This window comes from Haliotis asinina, chromosome 15 (assembly GCF_037392515.1).
Source record: "Haliotis asinina isolate JCU_RB_2024 chromosome 15, JCU_Hal_asi_v2, whole genome shotgun sequence".
NCBI lineage: Eukaryota > Metazoa > Mollusca > Gastropoda > Lepetellida > Haliotidae > Haliotis > Haliotis asinina.
Window position 1 is genome coordinate 23,657,220 of NC_090294.1, and position 26,865 is coordinate 23,684,084.

Consider the following 26,865-nt stretch of genomic DNA (forward strand, 5'->3'; position numbering starts at 1 on the left):
TACAAATCTACCATTTGGAAGTGTGTGTGTGTTTGTGTGTGTGTGTGTGTGCGCGCGCACGTGCGTGATATCTTGCAAAACTTTTTTTAGTGCCACTTAATACTGCCAATTCACTTGCAAGAAATATGTTTGTTTTTGGTGAACTTTAATTTTTCCATACAATTATTAATTTTAGACAATGTTCTTGTTCTATTCTCTGAACAGAGATATCTTGCGAAATGTTGTTTCACCAAGGAAACCGACATAAAACAAAACACTCTAGCAGGAAACTTTGCATATCTTTCAGGTGCATGAAGTAACTATAAATCCAGGCAGCACCTTTTTGATTAAAATGACTGAAACTGGTGATCACCCTGCCATTAAATATCCCCAGAAGCCATTCATGCCGACATGGGGTGTCTCCAGTGATCCTCCTTTCCATAGAAAAAGTCAATAAAGCAAGTACAATCTATATCTATACACAAATGTTTATTTACAAAAATGAGATTAAAAACAAAGATGACATTCTTGTTGATGAAAGAAACAAACACAAAACATTCATCCACTTGTGATCAGCAGTCAGCAGACTGATGAGACCTTCCTGCACTGGCCAGAAACCAATGCCACACCACCACCTGCAGCATCAACCTGACCGCAACAAATCATCAGTTTCAGTCATTCAACCTCCTTCCATCCTGCTCTACAGAGTCCATGAACACATAGAATGCAGTCGTCATATTCTGTCAAGAGCTTCTAGCAGAACAATGCTGTTTCCACGTACAACCTGCAATGGAAAAAAGGAGATGTAATTTTTACCATATATCAATACTTGTGAGAAGAAAAGACAAGCCAAAGCATGAGTCATCAGAAGAGGACATATCCCCCCGGCCCCCACATGTTTGAAAGGACAAATCATCTGACAGTTACTTATTGTGTTTGTAGACAAAGTTTGAATTGTTTCCATGAAATTCATGAAAAACATAAATGCCATATATCTGTAATCAGAAAAAGTCACCATTTAAAGATCCGTCTCATATATGCGCCAAGATTTTTTTAAAGATATGAAATGGTTTTCATGTTGTTCTCCGGAAACGAAGTCCAAAAAGTGTCCATGGAAATCAACAAAATAATAAATCACAAAAACCTGTAAATACCAAAAGGCACCACTTTGGGGTCTGCCACTCTTATCTACCAGGTTTTACTGACAGATATTAAGAAGTTTTTGAGTTCAGCTCTGAAAACAAAACACACCTCTCACTTTTGAGACTAAGTCTGAAACGTTTCCATGGAAACCGAGAAAATAATAAATCACAAAAACCTGTACATAGCAAAAGGCACCACTTTAGGTTCTGACTGATATATCTACCACATTTTGCAGAAAAATAAAGAACGGATTCTGAGTTCTGCTCCAGAAATGAAGCCCATCCCTCCATTTTGAGACAAAGTCCGAAACATTTCCATGGAAACTGAGAAAATAATAAAAAAAACAAAAACTGTAAAAAGCAAAAGGCATCACTTTGGGGTCTGCCACACATATCTACCAAGTTTTGTGGAAAAATATTGAATGGTTTTTTAGTTCTGCTCCGGAAACGAAGCCCACCCCTCCGTTAGACTAACACCAAAATGTCCCATAGAAAAACATAAAAATAAAAATGCCAAAACTCTGTAAATAGCAAAAAGGCACAACTATAGGTTGAGATTATTATATCTATCAATTTTGGTCTAAAAATATCGAACATTTGTGAGTTATGCTCCGGAAACAATATGATTACGGACGGACAGACAGACGAAGTGTCGACTATATCCCCCATACATTACATGCCAAGGGGATAAAAAGTAAGAAAGGCGCATTAATACCAGCTGAACATGACTCGTAACTTAAGCTGAACAACAATTAACAATAATTCTTGTCTTCAAAACATAATTTTCAGACCAGAGTTTTCATTGCACCTTTCATGCAAACCATGAAGCCATTAACCAAATGTCAAAACAATCCATAAAATTAATTATGGGTTGAACAAATTGGACAGGTAACTTTATCCAGAGTTCAAGGTATGTCATAAGTGAGAATTTTTAATCAATTAAAACTATTCAAATATAACTGTATGCTTCACCTCCATGGATACGGAGGCTGATCCCCAAATCTGAAAACAATCCATCCAAATGTCATTTGTTGAACAAAATGTCCCCGGGGTATTAAGGTTAAAATATGTAGACTTGTGCAACTCATTAAACTAAAAGTGCTTTATAGTTCAACTTCTTTATTATACAAGGTCACAACGTTTCGAGACAGATTCTAGTCTCTCCTTCAGGTGAGGTTCAAAAAGTAGCAACTTAGAAACTCTTCTGAGACAAATAATGTAGTTTTCAAGTTATTGTCTCCAGACAGACAGTATCCCTTGATGTAACTCCCCTACATCCAACCTGCACAGGTGCAACTCTACAGCAGTGATAGTCTCTTTAGGTCTCACATTGTCTCAAGAGTAGGATCATGTTTTGCCTGTTTACCAGCACTTTTTTGTCTTATTGACTGCAACTTTCAAATTAGTTGATACCTCAACTAACCAACCACCCATGACGTAAGGGCATGTTGTCATGACATCCACCAAATACACGAACCCGGCCATTTTGTCATCCCCTGACACCAATGTTGCTGAAGACCATTTCAAAATTCAGAATCCTAATAAGATATTAATTTCTTGCAAATTGGCCATCAGGTAGTAACACATACTTCCACAAAGGTATTCATAATTAAATAACAAAATATAGTTGTCACTTTCACAAATTTTTTCAAGCATTTCTTACAAATTCAAGAAGACAGTAAGAATTAATGAGGAAGGTATCAACATACCACCATTCCAATTGGTCGTCTCTCTCCAGTCTTGGTCTCCTCCATACCCTCATCCACCACGAGATTCATGAAGGGATCAAACCCACGCAGGATGCCAGTAATCTGTCGACCTCCGTTCAGCTTCACTGGAACAAAACAAAACAACCAATACAGAAATGGCACACAGTGTCCTAGAACATTAACCATAACATTTTAATGTAAGATGAGTGAGCTGATGAGCGGAGTTGAGTGCCACACTCTACTATATTTGAGCTACATGGCAGTAGTCTGTAAATAATGGAGCCTGGACCTGACAATCTACTGATCAACAGTACGAGCAACTGAGAACAATCATACAGCATCTTCTTATACAGTGAGTCTTGCTGACTTGGATGACAAGTCATCCGTTCCAAATGAAGATAATGTGCAAAAGGATTAAAAAAATACTACAATTCAGTTTTGTCTATAATAATTTGCTGATCAAACAACAGTTTACAATACTTACACTGAAGCTTCTTTTCCATGTACCTGTAACCAACAAAAATATAGTTCAGATTACACAATGAACTCAAGGTCATCACAAAAGGGATGATTTCAGGATACCATGCCCTTGAACAGAATTCCAATTATATGAAAAGGATCAAAATCACCTTTTCAGTTTTGATCCAAGTTACAAACTTTTTACTTTAGATGTGAGTGAGTTTAGTTTTACGCCACACTTCGCAATATTCTAGCTATATGGTGGCGGTTTGTAAATAATAGAGTCTGGACCAGACAATCCAGAGATCAACAACACGAGCATTGATCTGCGCAAATGGGAACCGATGACGTCTCAACCAAGCCAGCGAACCTGACCATCTGATCTCGTTAGTCGCCTTTTATGGCAAGCATGGGTTGCTGAAGGCCTATTCTACCGCAGGACCTTCATGGGTCTACTTTAGATGTAATATTAAACTTTGGTATTTACGGTTGAGATCAACAGGGATGCACCTGGCAGACGATCCCTTGCCTAGAATGTGTGATACACATGCCCTGTACACACTTCCTCTCTTGTGAATGTCATGGTTCATACTGACAATCCACATTCTCCACAGCTTTCATAGCCTAGTTGATAAAAGTCAAGTAAGTGCAGTGTTGTAGGTTTAAAACCTGGTATCGTCATTATACAAAAGAAGTTGTCATTAATGTGATATTTTACGTTCATATTCAGTAATAGCGAGACAAAGTAATATCATTCTTCAAAACTTGTACAAATATAAGAATAGTCAAGGGCCTTTCCTCAGAAAATGCCTTGGCAATTCTGTACAAATTCCCGAAATTTATTCAATGATACCTTTGAAACTGCCTGTAGAGGGTTACTCAGTAAAGGAAAACCTGATGAGGCAACAGTGACATCACTGGAGGTTTATAACATGGCGATGTGAGATGAACTCTTTTCTTGCCATATTCAAGATAATTGAGCTTACACTGCAGTATGTGTCAATCCACTGCTGTATGTGTCAGTCCACTGCAGTATGTGTCAGTCCACTGCTGTATGTGTCAGTCCACTGCTGTATGTGTCAGTCCAGCTGTGCCATATAACAGATGTTAATTGGGATTACACGTCCTTAGTAAAGTACAAATTCTCCTACTTTTTTGGAGTGAAGTCCCATTTGGGATTTGAACCCACACCCACAGGGTCAAGCACCTAATTGCCAGCACACAAAGTCAGCCATTTAACCCACTCAGCCACAAAAACGAAGTAGGACAACTGGTAGCCTAGGTTGCATACTTCTGGTACCTCTCTGATAAGTGTTCATTGGCATGGCTCTCAAAGCCAAAAGCTATGTTTACAGAATGACATTTAGAAAGTTGTCAAATATCACATGTTATATCTGGGAAAACAAACTTTAGTTCTTTTTTTTTTGTTAAGTCCCATCTGGGATTTGAACCCTATTGGTTTACCATCTACACAAAATTTAGAGTTAACAAGCCACAAGTCAGACAGGGTGAAATGTATGCTCTTTTCTGATAGCAAGGCACCACCAGAGATCGAACCACTAACCACTGGAGGCTACATTATTATCAGTGAGTGTGTATAAGATTAAGGTGCTGGGTAACATGACTGATCAACCAACTACGTTTAAAGCCACTTTCTTAATTGGAGGGAATGAAACATTGTGTATTGTGTGAGAATGCTTTAACCAAAGGATAAGTAGGAAGTGATATAGGTATCACAACAAGAAATATGTAAGGATGGGTAATCCCAAGGCCATTTAAATATGTGAATACACAAAGCCATTTTGAAAGTGGTCAACTGTAATGTAGGACATAATTGGGACTACCCATTCTCAGTAATGTCCCAGTATTTTTACAGGGGATCTGGTTTTCAAACAGCCCCTCAAAGCTAAAACGTACAAGAATATTCATAACTTCTGTATTCCATGATGACTAAAATTTAGTAACACTTCTACACATTTCCTTCAATCACTGAAGGATTATTTCAAAAGAAAATATTTTGAGAAGAGTGTCTACTGTCTTTTCATTAAAAGGTTTAATACAAAGAACAAACCAGATATTAGATGAACGATAATATCAGTGAGACTGTACAGGACTGGAAATTGAAAGGAAAATGGAAGTTCTGTACTACTGAAAAAAAGTAATATTACTCACTGCACTGAAATCATGTATCACCAAACACGCAATAACCCAGCAATGTTCAAGTGGGGAAACCCCAAAACCTGCTTCACCATATGTTTAGATCGAACCAGGACCTTCGGCATAACAAATTCAAAGGCTTTTACCACTATGCTACCAAACTGCTCTGAGCGAATAAGATTGTCAGTTATGTCTAGTCAAGTCATTGAGTTTCATGAAGATACTTCCACATTGATTTTACATGATAACAAGACCACTGGAATGTTTGGTGGTGATATGTGCTGTAAGTTATTACTTACAAAGATCGCTCAACACAATCACGCATATTTACTCATTCAATAATAGCAAAATGAGCTATTTCACGCGAACTACACAATCAAAGTGAGGTGCATCATTAGCTAAGTAGTGGAGACAGTGATACAACCCTGCACTGCAGATTCAACGTTTTCACGAGGTTTTCCATCGCTGACTTTATTCTATGGTACAGCCATGTTACAAACGTACATATAGATCAACGTATGAATATATTTAAGGATATATATTACCTAACTATACATTGTTCACGCTACAACGTATCGATATACCGTTCAGCAGGTGCTCGTTTCGAAACGTAAACAAACCGCTTATTTTCAAACAAGTGCAAATGACAGTCAAAATTAGGAGCACAATAAACACAAAATGTGATGGTGATATACTTGCTTTTTCAACTCTGGTGGATGCGCCTTACTCATGACGATAACAGTGGATTTTCGTTTGAAGCTTAGGCCCTAACCTGCATCAACAAAGGCGGTAACGTTCCGACGACGCGATCAAACCGGAAGTGTGTAAGTAGAGGTCGAGAAATCAAAATTCAGATCTTTTTAAAAACTGTCATTTTTTCCATTTGCAATTTACATACAAAAATGCCCACGCAATATGGATAACATTTGAAACTTAATCAAAATATTTTGACCTCATTGATACGTCATCAATCTGTGTGCTCAACTTCTGCGCCATATTTATAACCACAGGGGAAGCCCATGCATTGGTAAATCCAAATATTCCTTTCTGATTGGTCACTGATAGACTCTATTAGCCAGTAAAGAGTAACAAGTCTCATTGGATGCTTGTTGAAGGTATTTAACCCTAGTTGTCTTTGTAAGATGTCGAAGGTGAAGTGTGAGGACGGTTTTCTCAACCATTCGAACCTTCGCCATGTCAGACAAAACGGCATCCATTTAGTCATGTCGGCACCCATATCTAGGTCTCTCTTGTTTCGCACTTTCGTCATTATACCGTTATGCATGCTAGAATAGGTATCCGCTTCACTCTCACACCGATTCTGTTACTAATTTCTAAGTTTGAAAACATTTTTCAAAACAAAACTTCACGCTTTGCACCCAGTCACTATTTTGACTGACGATTAGCCTCATGACGTACTTGTGAATAGCGTACGTTTCTTACACTATTTTCTAAAAATCTTTTACTCTGCGGATGAACAAACCTGCAAACTTATGCATCCTCGTGTGCAAACATTGTATAGAAGTAGGCCAAGGTACAAATTTGTTATTGTTTTCATGAATAGCAGATCAACTATGGTATTAGTTCCCAGTGTTTCTTCAGGATATTGAATATTGAGTGATGTGTGAAGCACTGTATTCATCCAGTGGACTATTTTCTTGCTTAAGAGTAATCACACTATGTAAAGAACAACTTTCAACCATTCAGAGACACCAATATCACATTCCCTGTCCCGGATTTAGTTAAACATTGTATCTAGACCAAAGGACACATTTTGTTAAATAGCAATTTCTTGAATTTTCAGTTTCGTAAGCTTTATACTTTTCATTTCTTTTGATCTAAATATTATCTGTGCGTAAAGAACCCTTGTCAGGAAGTCATGAGATGTTTTCCTTACATATTCATCTTTACCTGTATAGGAGAGATGAGGACACGGGGAAGTGGCTGAGTGGTTAATGTGTTTGCTTTGTAACGCTTAAAACCAGAGTTTAATTCCCCACATAGGCACAATGTGTGAAGATAATTTCTGGTGTCACCAGTTGTGAAAATGCTGGAATATTGTTAAGGCAGAGTAAAACCAAATTAACTCACTACTCGTGTGGGTTTATGCTTTCATAAATTACAGTGTTCATAATAGGGCCTTGTCATGAATCTAATGTTAAACATATGAATTTAGGAGGTCTGTTGATTTGAACACAATGTCCGTTAATCTCAAGGGACCCTTTTTTTCTGGCACTGTTTTATTTGTAGAGCAGTGAGAAATGGCCGAGGCTGAACAGTACACAGTATATGAAGCAGACAGTCAGCAGCCCCTCACAGTAACGGTCAACCCTGAAGACGGCCAGGCCGTCCAACATGTGCAGGGTATCCAGTACATAACACAAGATGGCGTGCAGGTTGCCCAGCTCCATGGTCAGCCAGGGGTCATACAGGTGTGTCTTTGGTCAGAGTCAACATTAAGAGCGCATTATGTTTTAGCAAAGTCAGATGAGTGGAGGGGCAAAAGAATCGCCTCACTCACCTCAGGTAGATACTGCAACAAACATTCATGGCACAGTGGGAGCTTCCTGTGTGAGTCTTGATATATTTGTCCAAATATTTTAATTAGATTATGTTCAGAGACAGAACTTTTCGCACTAATGTCACAGAAGTGGTTGAATGCATCGTACTGACAGAAACAGCTTGATTATGCTGTGTGTTTTGTAGATCAGGTCATCTTATTTGACCTACATTTTGATATCCTTTGGTATTTAATTACTTGCTATTCTCCTTCAGGTATCAGATGCTCAAACTATCTACACAACGCAAGGTGGTTCCTCCTTCACCTCGCTCGCATCAACACCATCTACGCAGGTTGTGGCCAATGCTGCCAATGTGATTGCCTCCACTGGCCAAACAATTGTCCAGCCAACCTCAGTTGTCCAACAGGGGGCCAATGTTATAGGCACACAGTCGGTGATACAAGGAAATGGTACCACTACCATCAACCCAGGGGGAATCCCTCAGATGCTGTTCCTCAACCAAGTTACTATCAATGGACAGACATCCTTTGTCTTGGTGGATGCCAACAATAAGCCAGTACAGTTACCACAAGGTAACCACGGAGACACATTTGGACATGTATACCCTTGCTCAAAGATGTGTTAAAGCTTTTCCGAGCTCCAGATAAGCTTTGGCCATGTGGTTATAATACTCATACATGTGAGTGAGTGAGTTTGGTTTTACGCCGCTTTTAGCAATATTCCAGCGATATCACGGCGGGGGACACCAGAAAATGGGCCTCACACATTGTACCCATGTGGGGAATCGAACCTCATACATGTGAAGCGAAGTGGGTATTTCTATTTTCAAGGGGGTATCTAAAAATATAGATACCCACCATGTTTTAAAATCCGGTTACTCATGATAACAGTACAACAGGTGCAACATTCTTTTCTTCACTTATAAATAAGGCAAAATCCTTCCAACATAGCTAATAGCTAATAGGGCTTTCTCCATATGTGCTGTAAGAAATAATATGTGCCTTAATCCACATCCGGTTTGGTGTATAACAAGATGCCAAGATGGATACTAGATGATATAACAGCCGTGTATATGTCTGCACTCTAACAGTTATCATGGTTATTTATTCATTATTCTTTTAAAAAAAAGAAAAATTATTCCCATCATGTTTCACTTCCATGCCACAAATAGCTAATATTAAGTTCATTTAAAATATCACCAGCAATTGATTTTGATTGTGAAACACAGTACTTGCCTATTCATTCATCTAGTAGTCCTCCAGTGAAGTAGTTTCCTATATTTAACGCTGAATAAAACAAGGTATTTTACTATGAGTGCATGGAAGCTTTCTACCACATTTGCTCACCAATATCAATTTGTTTACAAAAAGAAAACAACTATTTGTTTGGTTGCTATTTATAGACGGGCCATATCTTTTGCTCATTGTTTTTGCATTAGAAGCTTTTTAATCATGAATATTTACATATGGAAAAAGTTAATGTTCACTAGGCTAGAATAGATACGATATTTAACATGATTTTTATGTATTGGGTAAAAATGCATTGTCATTTTGACATAGCGTAAACTTGAATATTTTTTTTTTTTTTTTAATAAGCTGGCATTCTTTTTCTTGTGTATTCAAACTTTTCTTTGCATATTTAGCATAATAATTCTGTAGCATAATGGACAGTTATCTGGAGCTCTAGCTTTTACATGTTAAAACTGTATTCCTTTCAACAAAGAGCTGGTTGTATTGTTTCTTTGTTGTTTAACAGCACACTCAGCAATGTTTTAGGTATATCATGAAAGCCTGTAAATAATCTTTATGTGTTCTTAAAGGTATTCAAGTTATCAATCTCCCATCACAACAACCAGGAGGGCAACAACTACCCATGGTACGTACACATCATCATTTTATGTGATGGGTGGCTGAGTCAGCATAGTCCCGTCTTTTCTTCCTTCAATTTTGCAACTACTGAGTGTGTCAGATGTAAAATCACCGACCCGCGAAGGGGTAAAATAGGCCTTCAGCAACCCATGCTTGCCATAAACGGCAACTATGCTTGTCGTAAGAGGCGACTAATGGGATCGGGTGGTCAGTTTCGCTGACTTGGTTGACACATATCATTGGTTCCCAATTGTGCAGATCGATGTTCATGTTGTTGGTCACTGTATTGTCTGGTCCAACTCGATTGTTTACAAACCGCCGCCATATAGCTGGAATATTGCTAAGTGTGGCGTAAAACTAAACTCGCTCACTCACTCACTCACTCACTCACTCACTCACTCACTCACTCACTCACTCACTCACTCACTCACTCACTCACTCACTCACTGTAAAATCCCCATATCACCTGCAACAACAAGTTCTTTTACAATTGAGGGATGCTGACTCCCAGTTGTTTTAAGGGGCTTGAATTGACCACCCAGAGTTTCATTCCTTGGCAACATAGGAACACATGGTTCTGGGTTTGAATCCCTGAAATGGTTGGGCTGTGTGTTTTGGTCAGTCAGCATGATACCAAACCTAGTAGGTTTCACTAAACTATTGAACATCTGGCATTCCTCACTAATTTTGGTTGACCAGAAACACGACACATTTTATAGGTCTTAGACGTGCAGAATAATAATAATAATAATAATTCGCTGTCTGGACTGCGTGTAGAGAGGGCAAGGGCCCTGAGCTGATGATGAGCCTTACCAGCCTGACAGTGCCAGGATCACCCACACCGTTTCTGCTGGATAATTTTCTGTCCCTTTTGACAGCAATGTGATTGGCAAGCTTCAGGAAAAGGATGATAAATATGCAGACATTGCCTTTGAAATGTCTCGCTTGCATCCCAAGTACACTGTCGTCAGGCTCCCCATTGTTCTCGGTGCCATTGGTTTGGTATCTCCTGGTCTCTTGGCACTCTCCAGGAGAGTGCCCGGGTTCTCCACCGGGAGCACAGCCCTTCTGACAATCTGGGTAATGCAGAAGGCTGCAGTGTTGAGGAGTTTTCATATTCTCCGGAAAGTTCTTGGTGGGTTAGACTAGGCAGTGTCTCCTGGGAGTAGCCTCATTTGCTCGTCTGGGCTGTATAGAGGGGGCGAGGGCTCTGAGCTGATGATGAGCCTTACCCGCCAGGATCACCCAAACCCTCTCTGCTGCTATCAATCTTAATCTGTAAAATAATAATAAATGGTTTTACATTGCAGCCTGGCTCTGAGTCAGGGGATGAGCCACTTTATGTGAATGCCAAACAGTACCATCGGATACTGAAACGAAGACAGGCCCGAGCCAAGCTGGAATCTTTAGGGAAGATCCCAAAGGAGAGACAGGTGTGTTACTCAATAATTAGTCATTATTTTGCAAATATCAAGTCACAGAGCAAACAAGTGGTACTGAGAGACGTTTTCTTTGTCAAATGTCCACCATGATATTGCTGGAATCTTGCTTGAATTCATACTCCCTCTCGTCTGAACAGTGATGTTTTAGCTAGTAAACCAGGTATACAGCACTTGAGACATAACTAGAAACCACTAAAGTATTGTCAGAACAGTTAGAAAAGGAAGTTTTAAAAATTAATATGTAGATTCAGCTCATTATTGAAATCAGATACTTGTTCTCACAGATTTGAGACATCCTATGTGTTATGTCAGTCCACTCTTTTGTGAACTGTGAGCGAGTGTAATGAGAAACAGGAAGTTAACATTACCCATTTAGTGAGAAGATTTGGTGGGGGTGTTGCATCCTGGGTCTTGTTTCAAAATATCTGTGAAGATCCGGGGTAGAATATGTCTTCAGCCACCCATGCTTGCTACAAAAGGCAACTGTTTGTTGTGACTTGGTAAGAGGTGACTAACATGCTCATGCTGTTGCTCACTGGACTGTCTGTCCAGACTTGATTATTTACAGACCATCACCATATACCTAGAATATTGCTGAGTGCTGTGTAAAACTAAATTCACTTACTCCCTCACTTGTTTCAAAATGGCTATAAAATGAATATGCTTTGAAAAATATTTTGAGAAATTTCCAGACTGATGTTCTGATATCTACTCAATAGAATATCAAACAAATATCCTTCTGTAGGTAAACCGTTTTACTAGATTTAAATTGATGTCTGTGATAGTCTACTTGTTTTACTGTTATTCGTTGACAGGTGTTAATATTATACTTTTGTTTATTGTAAATCTATAATTTGGTTTAGTCACCATATGGTAGATACATTGTCAGTGTGACTTAAAATCGCTCGCTCGCTCGCTCACTCACTCACTCACTCACTCACTCACTCACTCACTCACTCAGATGGTAGAGATTGTATGTTGGTACTTCAAACAGGTAATATATTGTCGTTACTGTTAGAAATGTTTGTACCATTCAAGTGAGTCAGACCTGTGAAGGTCCGGGATGGAATCGGCCTATCAACCATGCTTGTCGTAAGAGGCGACTAAGGGGACTGGGTGGTTAGGCTCACTGACTTGGGAGACATGTCATCGCATCCCATTTGCGAAAATCGGTGTTCATGCTGTTGATCACTGGATTGTCTGGTCCAGACTCCATTATTTACAGACTGCCACCATATAGCTGAAATATTACAGTGCAGCATAAAACTTAACTCACTTTAAGTGAGACATGAGTTTGACAGAATTGATGTTGCAGTGAAACTGTTGACAACTCTCTTTAATGGTTTCATGATTAATGAAAACAAATTGTGACTCTTCTCTCCTCTCCACAGAAATACTTATACGAGTCACGACATCGGCATGCCATGAACAGACAGAGGGGATCAGGTGGTGTTTTTGTTGGTGGAGAAGATGACAGCCCCTCTTCCAACATAAAGCAAATTGATGGAAAAAACAATCACCAGGTGTTTCAGGAACCGCAGGTGCTACACTCAGAGGGAGGTCCAGTCATTCACCACACAGGACAAGCTGCAGAGATGCTTACAACCCTAGGGACATAAGAGATGTACAGACATTGTGGCGTGACATCTTATAGATGATAGCGACATGTTTATAGAATTGTACAGAAAATTTCTACTGTGCTATTAACCAAATTGATTAACTGAAGTTGGGGCTGTAATGATTCACTGGTATCAGAGAGATGACCTGACACATATCTCATGTTGAGAGGGGAAAAAATTTCAAAAGGTATGTGCGAATGTCCACTTTCGCGATTGGTAAGCTGTGTTCTGATTGGTCAATCTCAAAGGTTATCTGAGGCGACCTCCCATAAGGTTTCGTTAGACTCATTAGTGAAGTGTATCGCAAAGGACTGAGGATAAGTTTACTTAGACTGACAGTGTATGAAACCCATTTTTGGTGTTCCCCACCATGATATTGCTAGAAATGGTATAAAGCCATACTCACACACTTACTCTTGATGTGCAGATATAAAACAGTGGTGGTAAATAGGTAACATAAATGACTGAAGTCAATGAGGCAAGTTTATTCAAGCGTGTTGACTTTTGTTCAAATACTCAAATGTGTATCATAGCATGACAATATACTAGCAAACATGGATAAACAGAGACCATGTTTACGAGAGGTAGGCAGTGCAAGGCCCATTTGGTTTCTGAAAGGGAGTGCAGATGTAGGCTAGTGCATGTGCAGTGCATAACGATGAAATCCTTGCATAGCTGCACAGGCTTCGCCCCATTGCACTACATTTAATCACAGACAACCAGGGGCCCCTTCACTCATAGTGGCAAGTGCCAGTAAGCAGCACACATACATGCTAATACAGGTCAATTGTCAGGTTGGTGCTCTACTTTTCCTTGTTTGCCAGTAGTTTATCACATTCTTACACATATCTTAGTGCTACAAATGCTTTGTGGGTTGCCATCAGGTGTCACAAGTAACCGTGTGTATCATGTCAGCCCTCAACTTCAGCATTGTACATTTATCAGACAATGGTGCAGACATCTCCATTTGTATTATATCATATTGAGGCTTCCTGTCCTCAGTCATCTGTTGTTAAATTGCATGCTCCTTCATTGTATTATATCTCAAGATGCTCAAAGTAGCAAGTAGTTGAAGATATGTTTTATCATGAGTTGATCCACAAACTATATGCACATAACTGTCTGACAGGGATGGACACACTGCACAGTCGTAGAAGGGGAACAAGGGTTCATGATGGTTAACACTGTTTAAATATGGAAAGACACTGTTGATCTAACATATTGTTAAGAATCCAAGATTAGGGGTCCTCGATTCAAAGATTATACCAACAAGACTGGAGGACCACCATCTACCCCTGATTTCTAAAGCTGTCAAGTTAACATTTAAAATTCATTACCATATCGGCAATATTTCAGCCACATCATGATCCAGCAAAAGCCTTGAAGACATCAGGGGACTAGCAATAAGTATCATGACATTTATGTTAGTGTTTATAAAACGTATTCATATTTTGTAGTGACATATTATTTTTTTTCTGTCTTTACCAAATCATCTGTTTATTCCTATTTGGTATATGGCCCAATATCTTTTACACAAAGATTGAACGAGATTCAAGAATGCATTGTTGATATGAGTATCAGTGGTCAGTGACTAGCCACTAGAATGAAGCCAGTGTCTAGTAGAGCTCACTCATGTCAAGTAAGCTCAGTTCAGAAATAGCCTAATCTGCTGGAAACAATGCTCTGAGATATTTTTGGACAAGTAAAGTGAAATGTTTGTAGTTGAGACTGCCTGAATCACTGTTGACATTATGAGTGGTAGATGTATTTAACTTTAAGATATGTAAGGTAAGGTTATGCTTGTGATAATGTTTTCATAATGTTTGCTGTCCAAGGACAAACGACATTGCCGGCACCTCATATCTGTCACTAATGTGCAGGCAAGGATAGTATCATCAGATAACTGATGGGGTGGGCAATTCTTCCTTTTCCGGAGGTCCATGTTTCAAATTCCTGCACAGACCTCAGTAATTTTATAGCAACATGTCATAAGCAACAACGAAAAAGCGCCTATTTTACAAGGACAACATTTATGGACTTTTCACATGTTCGTAGTGAAAATTGGGCAGAAGATTCAAGGGGAGGGCATAAGAAACTATGAATGTTTGGTGAAGATCATGAGCTCAATTATCTCTTCCCAATTTCTATTAATAAATGTTCATTCATTGTCTTGAGGAAAATTAAATTCAAGCTTGTATCTGAACTTAAAACATCTTATCTGAACATAAAAACAGGCTGGACAACTGTACCAGCCACTTGCAGTAAGCCACTGGGATGAAGATTTATGGATTTGTATGGGAAGGGAGGCAATTTTGTGAGGATCACTCTGTTTTTCTTAGATTAAAAAATATGTTACACATTTGGCACAATTCTTTTGCGAAGCAACCTCACTAACTTCTATGTTTTATGTGTTAATATATATGTGCTATGGCTAATACTGTACCATTGTTTTCCAGATTCCTTAAATATTACCAAAAATTATTTGGGAGTTCAGTGTAGCTGTATAAAAGTAATTGGTCACCTTGATGAACATTCTTGTCACACTGAGGGGCGATAGGTTAGCCAACTGGTTGAAGTATTTGCTCTCAAAAAAAAAATGTAAGGATAACTTAAAAAAATGTTACCTGAGGAAGGAGCTTGTGCTCGCCCCTTACCAAAAATACAGAAGGTATTGGATATAGTGTTATTTACTTTGTAGACAATATGTTATATTCTCTAGGAAATAATCCCCGGTTTTGGTGTGAATCTGAAGTTGACTTATTCAAAGAAATACAAGAACTGAATGTTCTGGTCAGTGTTTGTAGGCCCTAGTTCAGTGGGGTGTAATTTATGAGTAGTATCATTGGGTAAAGATGAATGGTATTCTTTAGGGTACAGTGAACGACAATACACAAGGGGTCATTGGACTAACAAGAGGATTAGTTAAGACATATTTATGGTCAACTTAAGAATAATTCAAAGTTTTCCCTTAGTAAGTAATCATGATGCCATTCATTACACACCACACATTGGCATTTATGTTGAAAGTTTTGTGTGTAGGTTGTTGCCCTTTTTGAAATTATGTATTCACATGATTTTTATACTTTCCATGTAAAAGCTGCCAGTTAGGTGTTAGGTAAAAGTACTGTAACAATAACTGACTGAGTAAAGCAAGAAGCAAGTATGACCATTTGTAATTGGCTCAGTGGTCATATTAAATATGATCTTCATGTATCTTCTTTGAAAAAAAAAACTAATTAAGGGATTAATGTTGAAGAGCCTGACTAAAATAATTGATGTCCATGGAGTAATTCCTCCTGTTGGAAGTATATTCAAGATATATATTTTACTGTAAGTGATACATGATATTCACCAGTTGGAATCCTTTACCTCTTGATACGGATTAACTAACCTGTTAATCAAGATTTGTCACGCTTTCTCTTTTATTCACAGATTCATATCTATGGAGTGAAAACACACACACACACACACACACACACACACACACACACACACACACACACACACACACACACAAACACACACAAACACTCACTCACTCACTCCCTGTTTACGTATGCAAGTCCATACATACATTTGGATGACATTTCCAAATTTGATGGATCAATGACAAAATACCCAATGGAAATTCTCTTTTTTTCACTTGTACGAAAGCCTCCTATGTATTTTTTCCAGGTAACAATTTGACTTGCCTTTGTGTGTGTTTGTGACAGATGCGACCTATTACTCCTAGGCCAAATGTAGAGATATCATGAAAATCAGGTAATATGATACACCCAGCCTTATCACCCATACTGCATATCTTGACCATGTTGAACACCAGTGCTTGTCACCACACATTAGACAATGTGATCAATTCTCAAGCAGTTTGTTTATGAACATGCGGACACTGTTTCAACAGTGGACTGAACCCAGTTAGTTTTTAGTAACCTGATACCTCCTGTAGCTAGTTCCACATCAACAAGAATTTTTGGAGGGTGGGAGGTGTCACACTAATTACTTAACAACACGTCTACTGCTGCTGAGAGATCCTAAAAGATAGGGACTTTTCTAGCATTTGGCCTAGGACTACACTGAGTTAGGGTACACTTGCCTTCTGCAAATACCTGGTATCATCACTGAATTCAGGAACAATTCTGATGCTCATAATGGTCAGAACTAATAAGTGGTGTCGGCTCTTCTCTTAGATTTCTTATGACTGTGGAAAGAGTTTTGTTGCTTTTATTTATGTCTAATCATTGGTTAAATAGTGTAAGTCTGAATTGTTACGTTGTAGCATCCACAAAACAATGTTAGCATGGAATTATGGCAGTGTTCATCCAAGCTAAATAAAACCGCATATATTTTCGTAGCTAAGTTATCTCTTAGAGTTGTCCTGGCTCTGATTTCTTGAAACAAGCTGAAGTTTTAACTCAAGTGTATTTTTTAGATTAAAAAAGCCCAGACAACTTAAGCAATATATTTACAAAATGCAAACTGTCTTCTATTTTTGAGTGTAATATCAGTATCAGTACTTTCTAGGAAATGTATTTTCTCAAGTTTGAGTTAAACCTCTAACTTAATTCAAAACTCAGACTTAAGTTTGTTTCGAGAAACTGATGACCCTCTTCTAAGGGAGATAATGACCTGTGAAGATAGAATGTTTCTTCACTAGCACATGCTTGTAGTAAGAGGTGACTAACAGGATCAGATGGTCAGGTTCGCTGACTTGGTTGACTAATGGCATCGCATCTCAACTTCATAGATTGATGCTCATACTGTTGATCACTAGATTGTCTGGTCCAGACTTAGTTATTTACAAACCACTGCCATATAGCTGGAATATTGTTGTGTGCAGCATCAAACAGCAAACCGTCATAAGGGCGTTAAACCATGTACTTCTGTTTTTGTGTGTGGTGATAAAACATAGCATTTCACTCGGTATAAAAAAATCCAATTGTATGGTATAACCCACAAAATTACAAATTGACTTATTATGATGCCATTGATTAAAACTCAATTATTTGTATCACCTAGTATGGTATGTGTGAATGAGCTATATCCTGTTTTAGGGTAGGTACTGAAAGGATTGCTTATGTTCAGAACAGATATATTCTTTGATTTTACAGTAAATGTAATATTTTCCATGATATTTTGCCACTTGTACATATTTGGAATGTTTTGTGTAGGCTTGTGTAGGTGTCCCTTTGTGATAGCACTCACAGCATCATGGATAGGTTTGTAGGTTGAGGAAAGAACTATCTACTCTGATACAAAATCTTTCTTAATTTACATAGCACCCACCTTATAAAATCGAGGAATAAATAACACAATGTTAGATCAGTTGATTGTGTACTGTCATGCCTAATCATGCAGTTTGGTTGTGACATCAATAACTTATGACTGACTGAGTGTGCCATATTAAACGTCAGCAGCAGCTATCCTTCTTTGTTCAACCAGTGACAGTGTTCGAACTTAAGCATGACAGTAAGAGGGTCATTAAGGGAACACTGTTGAAAGTTTCACATTTAGGATCCCTATGTTAAAATAACTTAGGAGATTTGATGACTTTCGTACATCTTGAACAATTGTTTTACCTGCTTTAACTCATTCCTTTACAAATTTGAATGAAATTTCAGTATTCCTGTGGAAATATGCTAGGTTAGTATATGCCATGAAGGTTTTGATTGTATAGTTATCATGCACCTGATCATATTTTTGGCTTATGTTTGTGTTTTTTCCCAAGACTCTGAAGTAGACTGAGAGACATGCGCTCCATTCTCTTTGATGACATGAGACGTAGTGAATCACGAGTAGTGGTGTTCTGAATCATTTGAACAAGTTTAGCAAGAATTTGAACCTGAACAGGTTCTTAGAATCTGTGTCAGGTTGCACAATTAACAGAAATTACCTAGCTGCCTTTGTATCGTCAGTATTCCAGATCTGAGGAATACTGTTGTCCCAGGTTTAAACTACAGCACAGCAGCTAGATGAAGTATCATCATGTTGAACAAGTCATGTACAAATTGTACAGTACCTACAGAAAATAAAATATTTGATATCAGTGCATTTGTTTTTATTCCCATTTGGTTATTGGAGGTGTTTCTCAATTCCAGTACAATAGAAACAGTCTTATCTGGTTTTTTTATTTGAAGAATACACGGAGCAGTGGGGTATCCTAGTGGTTAATCTTTCGCTTGTTACACTGAAGACCTGGGTACAATGTGTGAAGCCCATTTCTAGGCCCCAGCAGTGATATTGCTGGAATATTACTAAAAGTGGCACAAAACTAATCTAACTCACTCACTCATTGAAGTGTATGTCTGCTCATGAGTCCACTGAAAGTAATGTCTGTGTCTGGAAAGTACACAGAAGTATTAGTCCCTAGTTAGCTATGATGTCATGTGAGCTTGCCAGCATGGTTGATCCTGGTTTGCTTGGTTGATTGTTTAGGGAGTAAGGCATTGCTTTGTTGAGGTTTATTCCAGTATCCAACCATGGTATGCAGGTCAGGATTCCAAAGCCAGAAAATGCCTGGTCTATCCTCTCTTCACTTTCAACTTTGAATAACTTCCATCTAAACAACAGCAGTAAGCTGATATACCTTGATGCAACCAACCTGTTAATCAAGAGTTTGTCACACACTCTTTCTCTTGTATTCACAAATTCATATCTATGGAGTGAACACATGCACACGCACATTCGCACATATGCACACACACTTTTGAAAATGACTACAGATCACTTGAAGTTAATGTTTCGCATTGGTAGAACCAAGTGAGGATTAAAAAAATTCCTGGATCCGTCTATGCTCTGTTACATACTTTGATGTAATGAGTGGAGTCTATTCCTGCTGTTATCTTCTGTTCCTCGAGAAGATCTTAGCACTTTCACATCGCCTGAGGATAGTCATAGTCATTGTACTGTGACCATTTTGGGGAATTTTGTTCCTCAAAGCAACCTCATTGCCAAGGTGATGAAAACTCCCATACCTTAGCATAAGCATAAGCTAGTCTTAGCATAGATTAAGGCTTAGTCTCTGAATATATATAATTTTGACCGTAACAAACAAACCCATTTTAACTGAAAAGGAGCCCCAGGGAGACTAGAACTAGAGGAAATCCATACTTGCTTCATTTAAGGCTTTAGAACTGCAGAGACGGCTTAGCAGCAGGCAAAATAACCTGGTTCTGGGACTTTGAGACAATAATCTTAGCAGTAGAAAAGGGTTTGGGATCCTGTTAGACTAACAGCTAGTCTCTGAAATGAACATATTTTATTGAAAAAAAGTTCATAGTGAAAAAAAATAATATAATGAAATGGAGCCCTGAGGCTTTCTTCATTCTCAGAAGCTAATGAAATCTAGACTTGCCACATTTTCTAGACTTGCGTGGGCTTTCTTGGATATATATACTTCAGGGTCTGTACGACAGACTAGGATCCTGTACTCAGAATGCTTTCTAACATGGCCAGTGAGACTCACCAGACTCAATGTTGAAAAAAATAACATATTTATTCAAATAACTACAAAATAAATACTAAATCTGCAAGAAATGTTTCCTGAATCTCCCCGTCATAAGTAGGTACTGGTATGTACATGTTAATTCAATGATCTCAGCTGAGGCACCATGTTTGACCACCTGCCTAGTTACTACTGAGGTCAAAAAACATCTAAAATGATATAGACTTCCATCAAACAAGATTACACAAGTGAATATGAAGTAACGACCTATATGAGATAATATGCATCAGCAGTCAATCCATCACAGTAAGTAGAATCAAGCAACTGGTACAATTTTCAACAGCAAGGATTAATCACAGGTTCTGTTGATACAGTACAGTAATAGCCAGTGAGCAAGACTAACAGCTAGCCACTGAAATAAACATATTTTACAGAAACAAAATAGAAAAGATAAGCATTTATATAATGAAAGAGCTCAGAGACTTCTTCATTTTCAGCTGTGGAAATCTAGACTTTCCACATGTTCTAGACTTTTGTGGGCTGTCTTGGATATATTTGTTTCAGGATCTGCAAGACAGACCACTGACGAGACTGCTTATTTACATGTTATGTCTTTTCACTAATATATCCAACAAAGTATTTAAAGGAAATCGGTATAAAAAAATATATGTTTGTTCTTAGTGGTTCTGTCTTTGATTGATTAGAGAAATATTAAGATGTATCAATGGAAATAAAAAAGCAAGCAACATGTTAAATAATAATTGATTAAATACTTGGGCCTGGCATCTACGTATATAATGTATACAAGAGAACCAAATTTGGTCATGCACATGCTGTGTTACTTTTAAAATAATCAATCGGTACTTTCAAAAGTGTCAGATATTTTCTAACAACCAACAAACACATTGCTTTAAGCAAACAGAATAAAATGTTTCGTCACATTTTATTTCCTTTTGACTCACTAAAACTATTTAAGTTTAACTGCCCAAAATTTGAAAATAATACTTTTATTTTAAGTCAACCATTATACAATACTAATATATGATTCTGCCTGAATATTTATTTTAATTACATCTCATTGTGACACTAGTCTGAGAAATGATGTGAGTCTGAGAAGACACTCTAGTTCTGAAACAAATATTACCCTCCCTAATAATTAATAACATTTCCTGCTGATTATGATAGAAAATCTTGGTTTGTAGAGACAAAGTATTCAATATTCTGAATATTATTAACTTTTGTTTAGTTATTAATATCTATGAGCCACTTCATGCTAGGATTATTTTTGCAAAATAAGAAACTGTGTATCTTCTCTGACAGAACACAGAACCAGCAATGGATGGCGGTACAAGTTCTGATTATACTGAGACAGGATTCTGGGTGGCTTAGAGGAGTAAAACACAAATTGCCAAGATGTTCAAGTCTAGGTTTGAATCACAGGTTTTACCTGATATTTCTTGATTTGTCCACACCACTGATGTTTAGTTTGAAGTAATGTCCGATCATGACTGACCTAGTTTGTAATGGCTCAAGTTACAATTTCTTAAGTTTTAGACATATCAGTAGCTTTTCTAATTTTTGAAATGACTCCTAAATCATGAGTCAGATCATAGTTGGCACAGGATCTTTACCTAATACTCTTGACTCGATCAAGATCAGCTGTTAATAAATCAATGATTGACTGTTCCAGTACATGTGATATTTGATATCAACACAAGGCTTGAATATTGACAACATAACACAAATAACACTCCTTAAAGCTTTGTAAAGGTACAAAACATTAAAACAACACATGACTCTCTCACACCACCCAGTAAAATACTAATAATGATGAGCTGTTTTAATAGAGTTAATAACAAAATTAGACACAATATTAACATATGTCATACCGTAGTGAATATAATAAATGATATCAATGTTGAACAATGTTTGATTACAAGATACCCGTGAAGGTCCCGGGGTAGAAAAGGCCTTCAGCAACCCATGCTTGCCATGAAGGCGACTATGCTTGTCGTAAGAGGCAACTAACGGTATCGGATGGTCAGGCTTGCTGACTTGGTTAGCATATGTCATCGGTTCCCAATTGCGCAGATTGATGCTCATGTTGTTGATCACTTGTCTGGTCCAGATTGGATTATTTACAGCGTAAAACTAAACTCACTCACTCACTTGATGTCAAGAGCTACATATTCACATTTAGTTCACAGTCCATTATCAGGGGTTCAAAAATACCATCGTCCAATGCCTGGGACAAGTAAGTTTTCATTTCGAGCAATCAAATAATGGTATGTAAAATTACTTGTCTATGGGCTACTTGAAATTCTGGTTATGGTTTCATTCCATATCTGCTCAAAACATAGCTATCAAATTTTGCAGTGATAATAAAGTTGGGTTATCTTTCTTGGCGATGAATCACTTTTCGATAAATAGTCCAGTTAACATTAACATCAAATGTCATCCTGATTTATTCTTTCATAATTTCATAATCATGCTTATGTCATTAAAATCAGGGCAAGTGGAAAATTAGTCAAGACAAGTCACTTTCTTCAAGTCACTTGCCCTGTGGCAAGTGGCTTTTCAACAAAGTTTTGAACCCCTGCTATATCCAATGCAAAATGCAAAATGGCAGTCCAAGCAAGTTTGATTGAATATTTTTCAAATATTGCATGTTGCCTGCGAACCGGGGTATTAACTTATTTCACTAATAATGTAAGACATTGAACCTGTGTGTATAATGTAAAGAGTACAAATTGGTTGTATGTTTCACAATGATGAATTTCATGCTAACATTTTGCATAATTTATGAAAAACATAATGAAATCATTTTCTTGTTGAAAAACCTGACATCTATCTGTTTGTGTAAAATCTATGTGCTCAACATCTGAATTTCACCAAAGACTTCCTACATTCCATATATTGGCATCTGTAAAAAATATATATTTATATACATAATATATATGCAATACATATCACATGCCATGATGCTCATTCTTTAAGTGGTAACACCCTTGGCACTGTGGTGTCTGAAAAGTCAATACTACAGTTGTTTTTACCCATAATATTCTATCAAACTTGTTCCAGTTACAAGGTTAAGTCCATGTACAGTGTTGGAACAGGATATTCATGTTGAAGGAGGTATGTATTGTATCTGTGTGCATTTGCAATATGAAAACAATATGCTGTCTGAACTAATACAATGCGATGTACGTGAGTTTATATCTTGAACGCAATGTTACATCCTATTTCACCTGACATCATCCTTTTAAGAACACAAGGGATGGGACCTCACCCTACTAACAGAAAAAGGAATGCAATCTCACCTTATAAGAGCACAAGCAATGTAATCTCACCCTGCTAAGAATCTAAGGATTGTGACCTCACCCTGAGCAAGGAGAATGTGATCTCACCTGTATTAGAGCATATGAGGAATATGACCTCGCCCTGCTAAGAACATAAGGAATGTGATCTCATCTGTATAAGAAAATATGGACTGTGACCTCATCCTTCTAAGAACATAAAGAATATGTTTTCAAGAACATTCAGAATAAGACTTCAACCTTCTTAGATCATAAGGAATGTACCTATGAAGGTCTCGGGGTAGAATAGGCCTTCAGCAACCCATGCGTGCCACAGAAGGCGACTATGCTTGTCATAAGAGGCGACTAACGGGATCGGGTGGTCAGGCTCGCTGACTTGGTTGACTCATGTCATCGGTTCCCAATTGCGCAGATCAATGCTGATGTTGTTGATCACTGAACTCTCTGGTCCAGACTCAATTATTTACAGACCGCTGCCATATGGCTGGAATATTGCTGAGTGTGGCGTAAAACTAAACTCACTCACTCACTCGCTCACCCATAAGGAATGTGATCTCACCTGTATAAGAACGTTAGAAAAGTTATCTCACCTGTATAAGAAATGTGATCTCACCTGTATATGAGCATAAGGAATGTGACCTCATCCTAGGAACACAAGGAATGTGATCTCACCTATATAAGAACATGAAAAATGTGGTCTCACCCATATAAGAACATAGGAATGTTATCTCACCTGTTAAAGAACATAAGGAATGTGTCTCACCTGTATAAGAACGTAAGGACTGTGACCTCACCTGTATAAGAGCATAAGGAATGACCTCACCTTCCTGAAGAAATATCACCATTCCCATGTACACAAATATGGAGAAGACTGCATGCTTTTCCTTCATATATGAAGGAATGCCCCATGATATATATAGTTCTAACAAATACTGTTTTTTGTGCACAGGCTATCCAGTGATCAACAGCAGGAGCATCGACCTGAGCAATTGGGAACCAAGACGTCAACCAAGCCATTGAGTCTGACCACCCGATCCCTAACATAACCCAGACTTAAAGTCTGGGATCCAAGGCCAACACAAAAATATACCATTCTTTGATACAAAATATACTTGTTTCATCGAAGACAGTAAATATATTACATTATTGCTTCCCAGTTACGCTGATGATATGCAAAAGACATTACATATACAGGTCAACACTGCTTTCTTGTATGTTCAGCTCATTAAACATGAAAACACTGGACTCCTTTCATACCAGTCCGAGACTGCAGGACAAGGATAATTGTAGCACATGAACATTTTTGGGTGAGTAGATGTTGTGCGTTCTATCAGTTATACATCAGTTCCTGATAAAACTCACACCACTGTGTAGCCTAGCGATAATTGTTCCTGGAGTTGTGGATCTGTTGTATCTCATCGCTGTTGATGTAGAAGTTGTCCATGCTATCCTGGTTCACATACAGACTCTCATTCATGGATGGTCTGTCTGTCATGGCGGACGAGATTTCCTGTTGAATTCGGACAAATGATGGCCGGTGTTCACTTTCAGCATGCCAACATGAGTTCATTAGCTCATATCTGCAAGAAACAAGTCATCATCATCATCATCATCACAATCATCATCATCATCATCATCATCATCATCAGCAGCAGCAGCAGCAGCAGCAGCAGCAGCAGCTGCAGCAGAAGCACCATCATGAAGTCCATCCCGAGTTCCCTTCCAATAATAATCAAGAAGTATTGCTAGATCTTGAGTAAAATCGCGATGCTAACCATCACCCACAACAATCACCCCTAGCTAGCCTACCAGTAATTCTCTAGTGTTCTTCGCCCTGTTGTGGGATAGTGGAGTAGCCTAGTGGTTAAAGTTTTCTCTCATCACACCAAGACCTGGGTTCAATTCTCCACATGGGCACACTATGAGTGAAGCCCATTTCTGGAGTCCCCCCATTGTGATACTGCCGGAATATTACTAAAAAGTTGTGAAAAACTAAAAGCACTCACTCACCACCTTACTGGAAGAGTTGTGTCTCTTAGCTGAGTGTGTATTCCCTCACAATTGCAATTCTTGAATACTTGCTACCGCCATATGGTTGTGGGTTTAAACAAAGTTGCAAACCCCTAGTTCTGCATTTTCCTTCACAATTATATAGTATTTTATTCTGCTTATAGCAATATTCCAGCAATATCACTTTGGGAACACCAGAACTGGGCTTCACACATTGTGTCCACGAACTCGACTCGAACTCGAATCTTTCGTGTGACAAACGAACGCTTTAACCACTAGGCTCCTGACCACTCCGCATGGGATACGACATCTGACCTGTGAGTTCAATCCAAGCCACATCCTACCAAAGGCTGGTACAAGACGGTACTTGTTCATCTGGGGCCTGTGAGTATGTCACTGCACTTTGTGAGACCGTAGTACTTCCAGTGACAAATAAGTACTTCTGGTCTCAGGTAGTCAGTTGGCAGTAAAGGACCTACCCCATGCAAGAAATGTTAAATTTCTGATCTAACATCCCAAAATGAGCCAACTTTTACAACATTAACAACCTTGACGGCAAAGCATGGTTGTACCCTTGGTCTAGTAAGGCCATATTTGGCGGTCACTTACTTTGGAACCAGAGGTGATTCACCAGAAATCTGGTACTGGAAGCTGGACCCCGGCTTGCACATAACAAGTTGGTGGGCACAAAGGGAGCAAGGAACCAGCTTTGTCAAGATGTAGCATCTCATGAGACTTACAGGCCCTATTTTACTGCAGCAAGCAATCTCTCTTCTCCAAGTACTATAACCCTCAACACTACTAAAGGCAGACATGCATGTAGACACAGTCTCAGACACATGGCAGTGCTTACTCCATCTATAACCTGCTGTGTTGCATTACACTGACATTGCAAATTCTTGAATGATGGCCTGTGTTTAGGAAAATGTTATGCTTTACTCGTATACGACATCCCACCATCAGATGTTTATCAGACTAGAGGCTGGCAATGATTTTCTTCAGAAGAATTTGAAAAACCCATAAGTGAACATTCATAATTTAATGCTAGAGGGGGTGATGATGATTTTTATGGAGAAGCATGCAAAATGTGAATGACATCCCCTACTCCATGTGTGTACAAAATTGATGACCCCATACCATCCCAGAACAAAATGGGTGACCCCGCTTAAAATCATCATCAACCCCTTGTCCCCATATACA

The 26,865-nt window shown here is 38.4% G+C and overlaps 3 protein-coding genes across 5 annotated transcripts in view; 1 reads left to right on the top strand and 2 right to left on the bottom strand.

Annotated features, from left to right (window-relative positions):
• Window positions 1–453: 453 nt before the first annotated feature.
• On the bottom strand, window positions 454–6,441 carry LOC137266321 (small nuclear ribonucleoprotein G-like). The gene is made up of 4 exons (XM_067801806.1): window positions 6,146–6,441; window positions 3,315–3,337; window positions 2,831–2,955; window positions 454–763 (listed from the first exon to the last, which is right to left on the bottom strand). The coding sequence occupies exons 1-4, from the start codon at window positions 6,175–6,177 to the stop codon at window positions 713–715; spliced, it is 231 nt and encodes a 76-aa protein (XP_067657907.1). The 5' UTR covers window positions 6,178–6,441; the 3' UTR covers window positions 454–712.
• Window positions 6,435–18,940, top strand: LOC137266320 (nuclear transcription factor Y subunit alpha-like). 3 transcript variants are annotated; one of them, XM_067801805.1, is made up of 6 exons: window positions 6,435–6,473; window positions 7,702–7,878; window positions 8,222–8,540; window positions 9,788–9,843; window positions 11,147–11,269; window positions 12,670–18,940. In XM_067801805.1, the coding sequence occupies exons 2-6, from the start codon at window positions 7,708–7,710 to the stop codon at window positions 12,895–12,897; spliced, it is 897 nt and encodes a 298-aa protein (XP_067657906.1). In that variant the 5' UTR covers window positions 6,435–6,473; window positions 7,702–7,707; the 3' UTR covers window positions 12,898–18,940. The 3 variants fall into 3 exon arrangements, with proteins under 3 accessions (XP_067657906.1, XP_067657905.1, XP_067657904.1); XM_067801804.1 differs by having other exon boundaries at window positions 6,438–6,473; window positions 7,697–7,878; XM_067801803.1 differs by having other exon boundaries at window positions 6,439–6,561; window positions 7,697–7,878.
• A 1,331-nt stretch (window positions 18,941–20,271) lies between these two features.
• The window catches only part of LOC137266314 (uncharacterized), a 50,156-nt gene continuing 43,562 nt past the window's right edge, over window positions 20,272–26,865 (bottom strand). Inside the window, exon 24 of the mRNA XM_067801799.1 lies at window positions 20,272–25,235. Coding sequence (XP_067657900.1) covers window positions 25,031–25,235 — 205 coding nt within the window. The 3' untranslated portion in view covers window positions 20,272–25,030. The remainder of the gene's footprint in view (window positions 25,236–26,865) is intronic.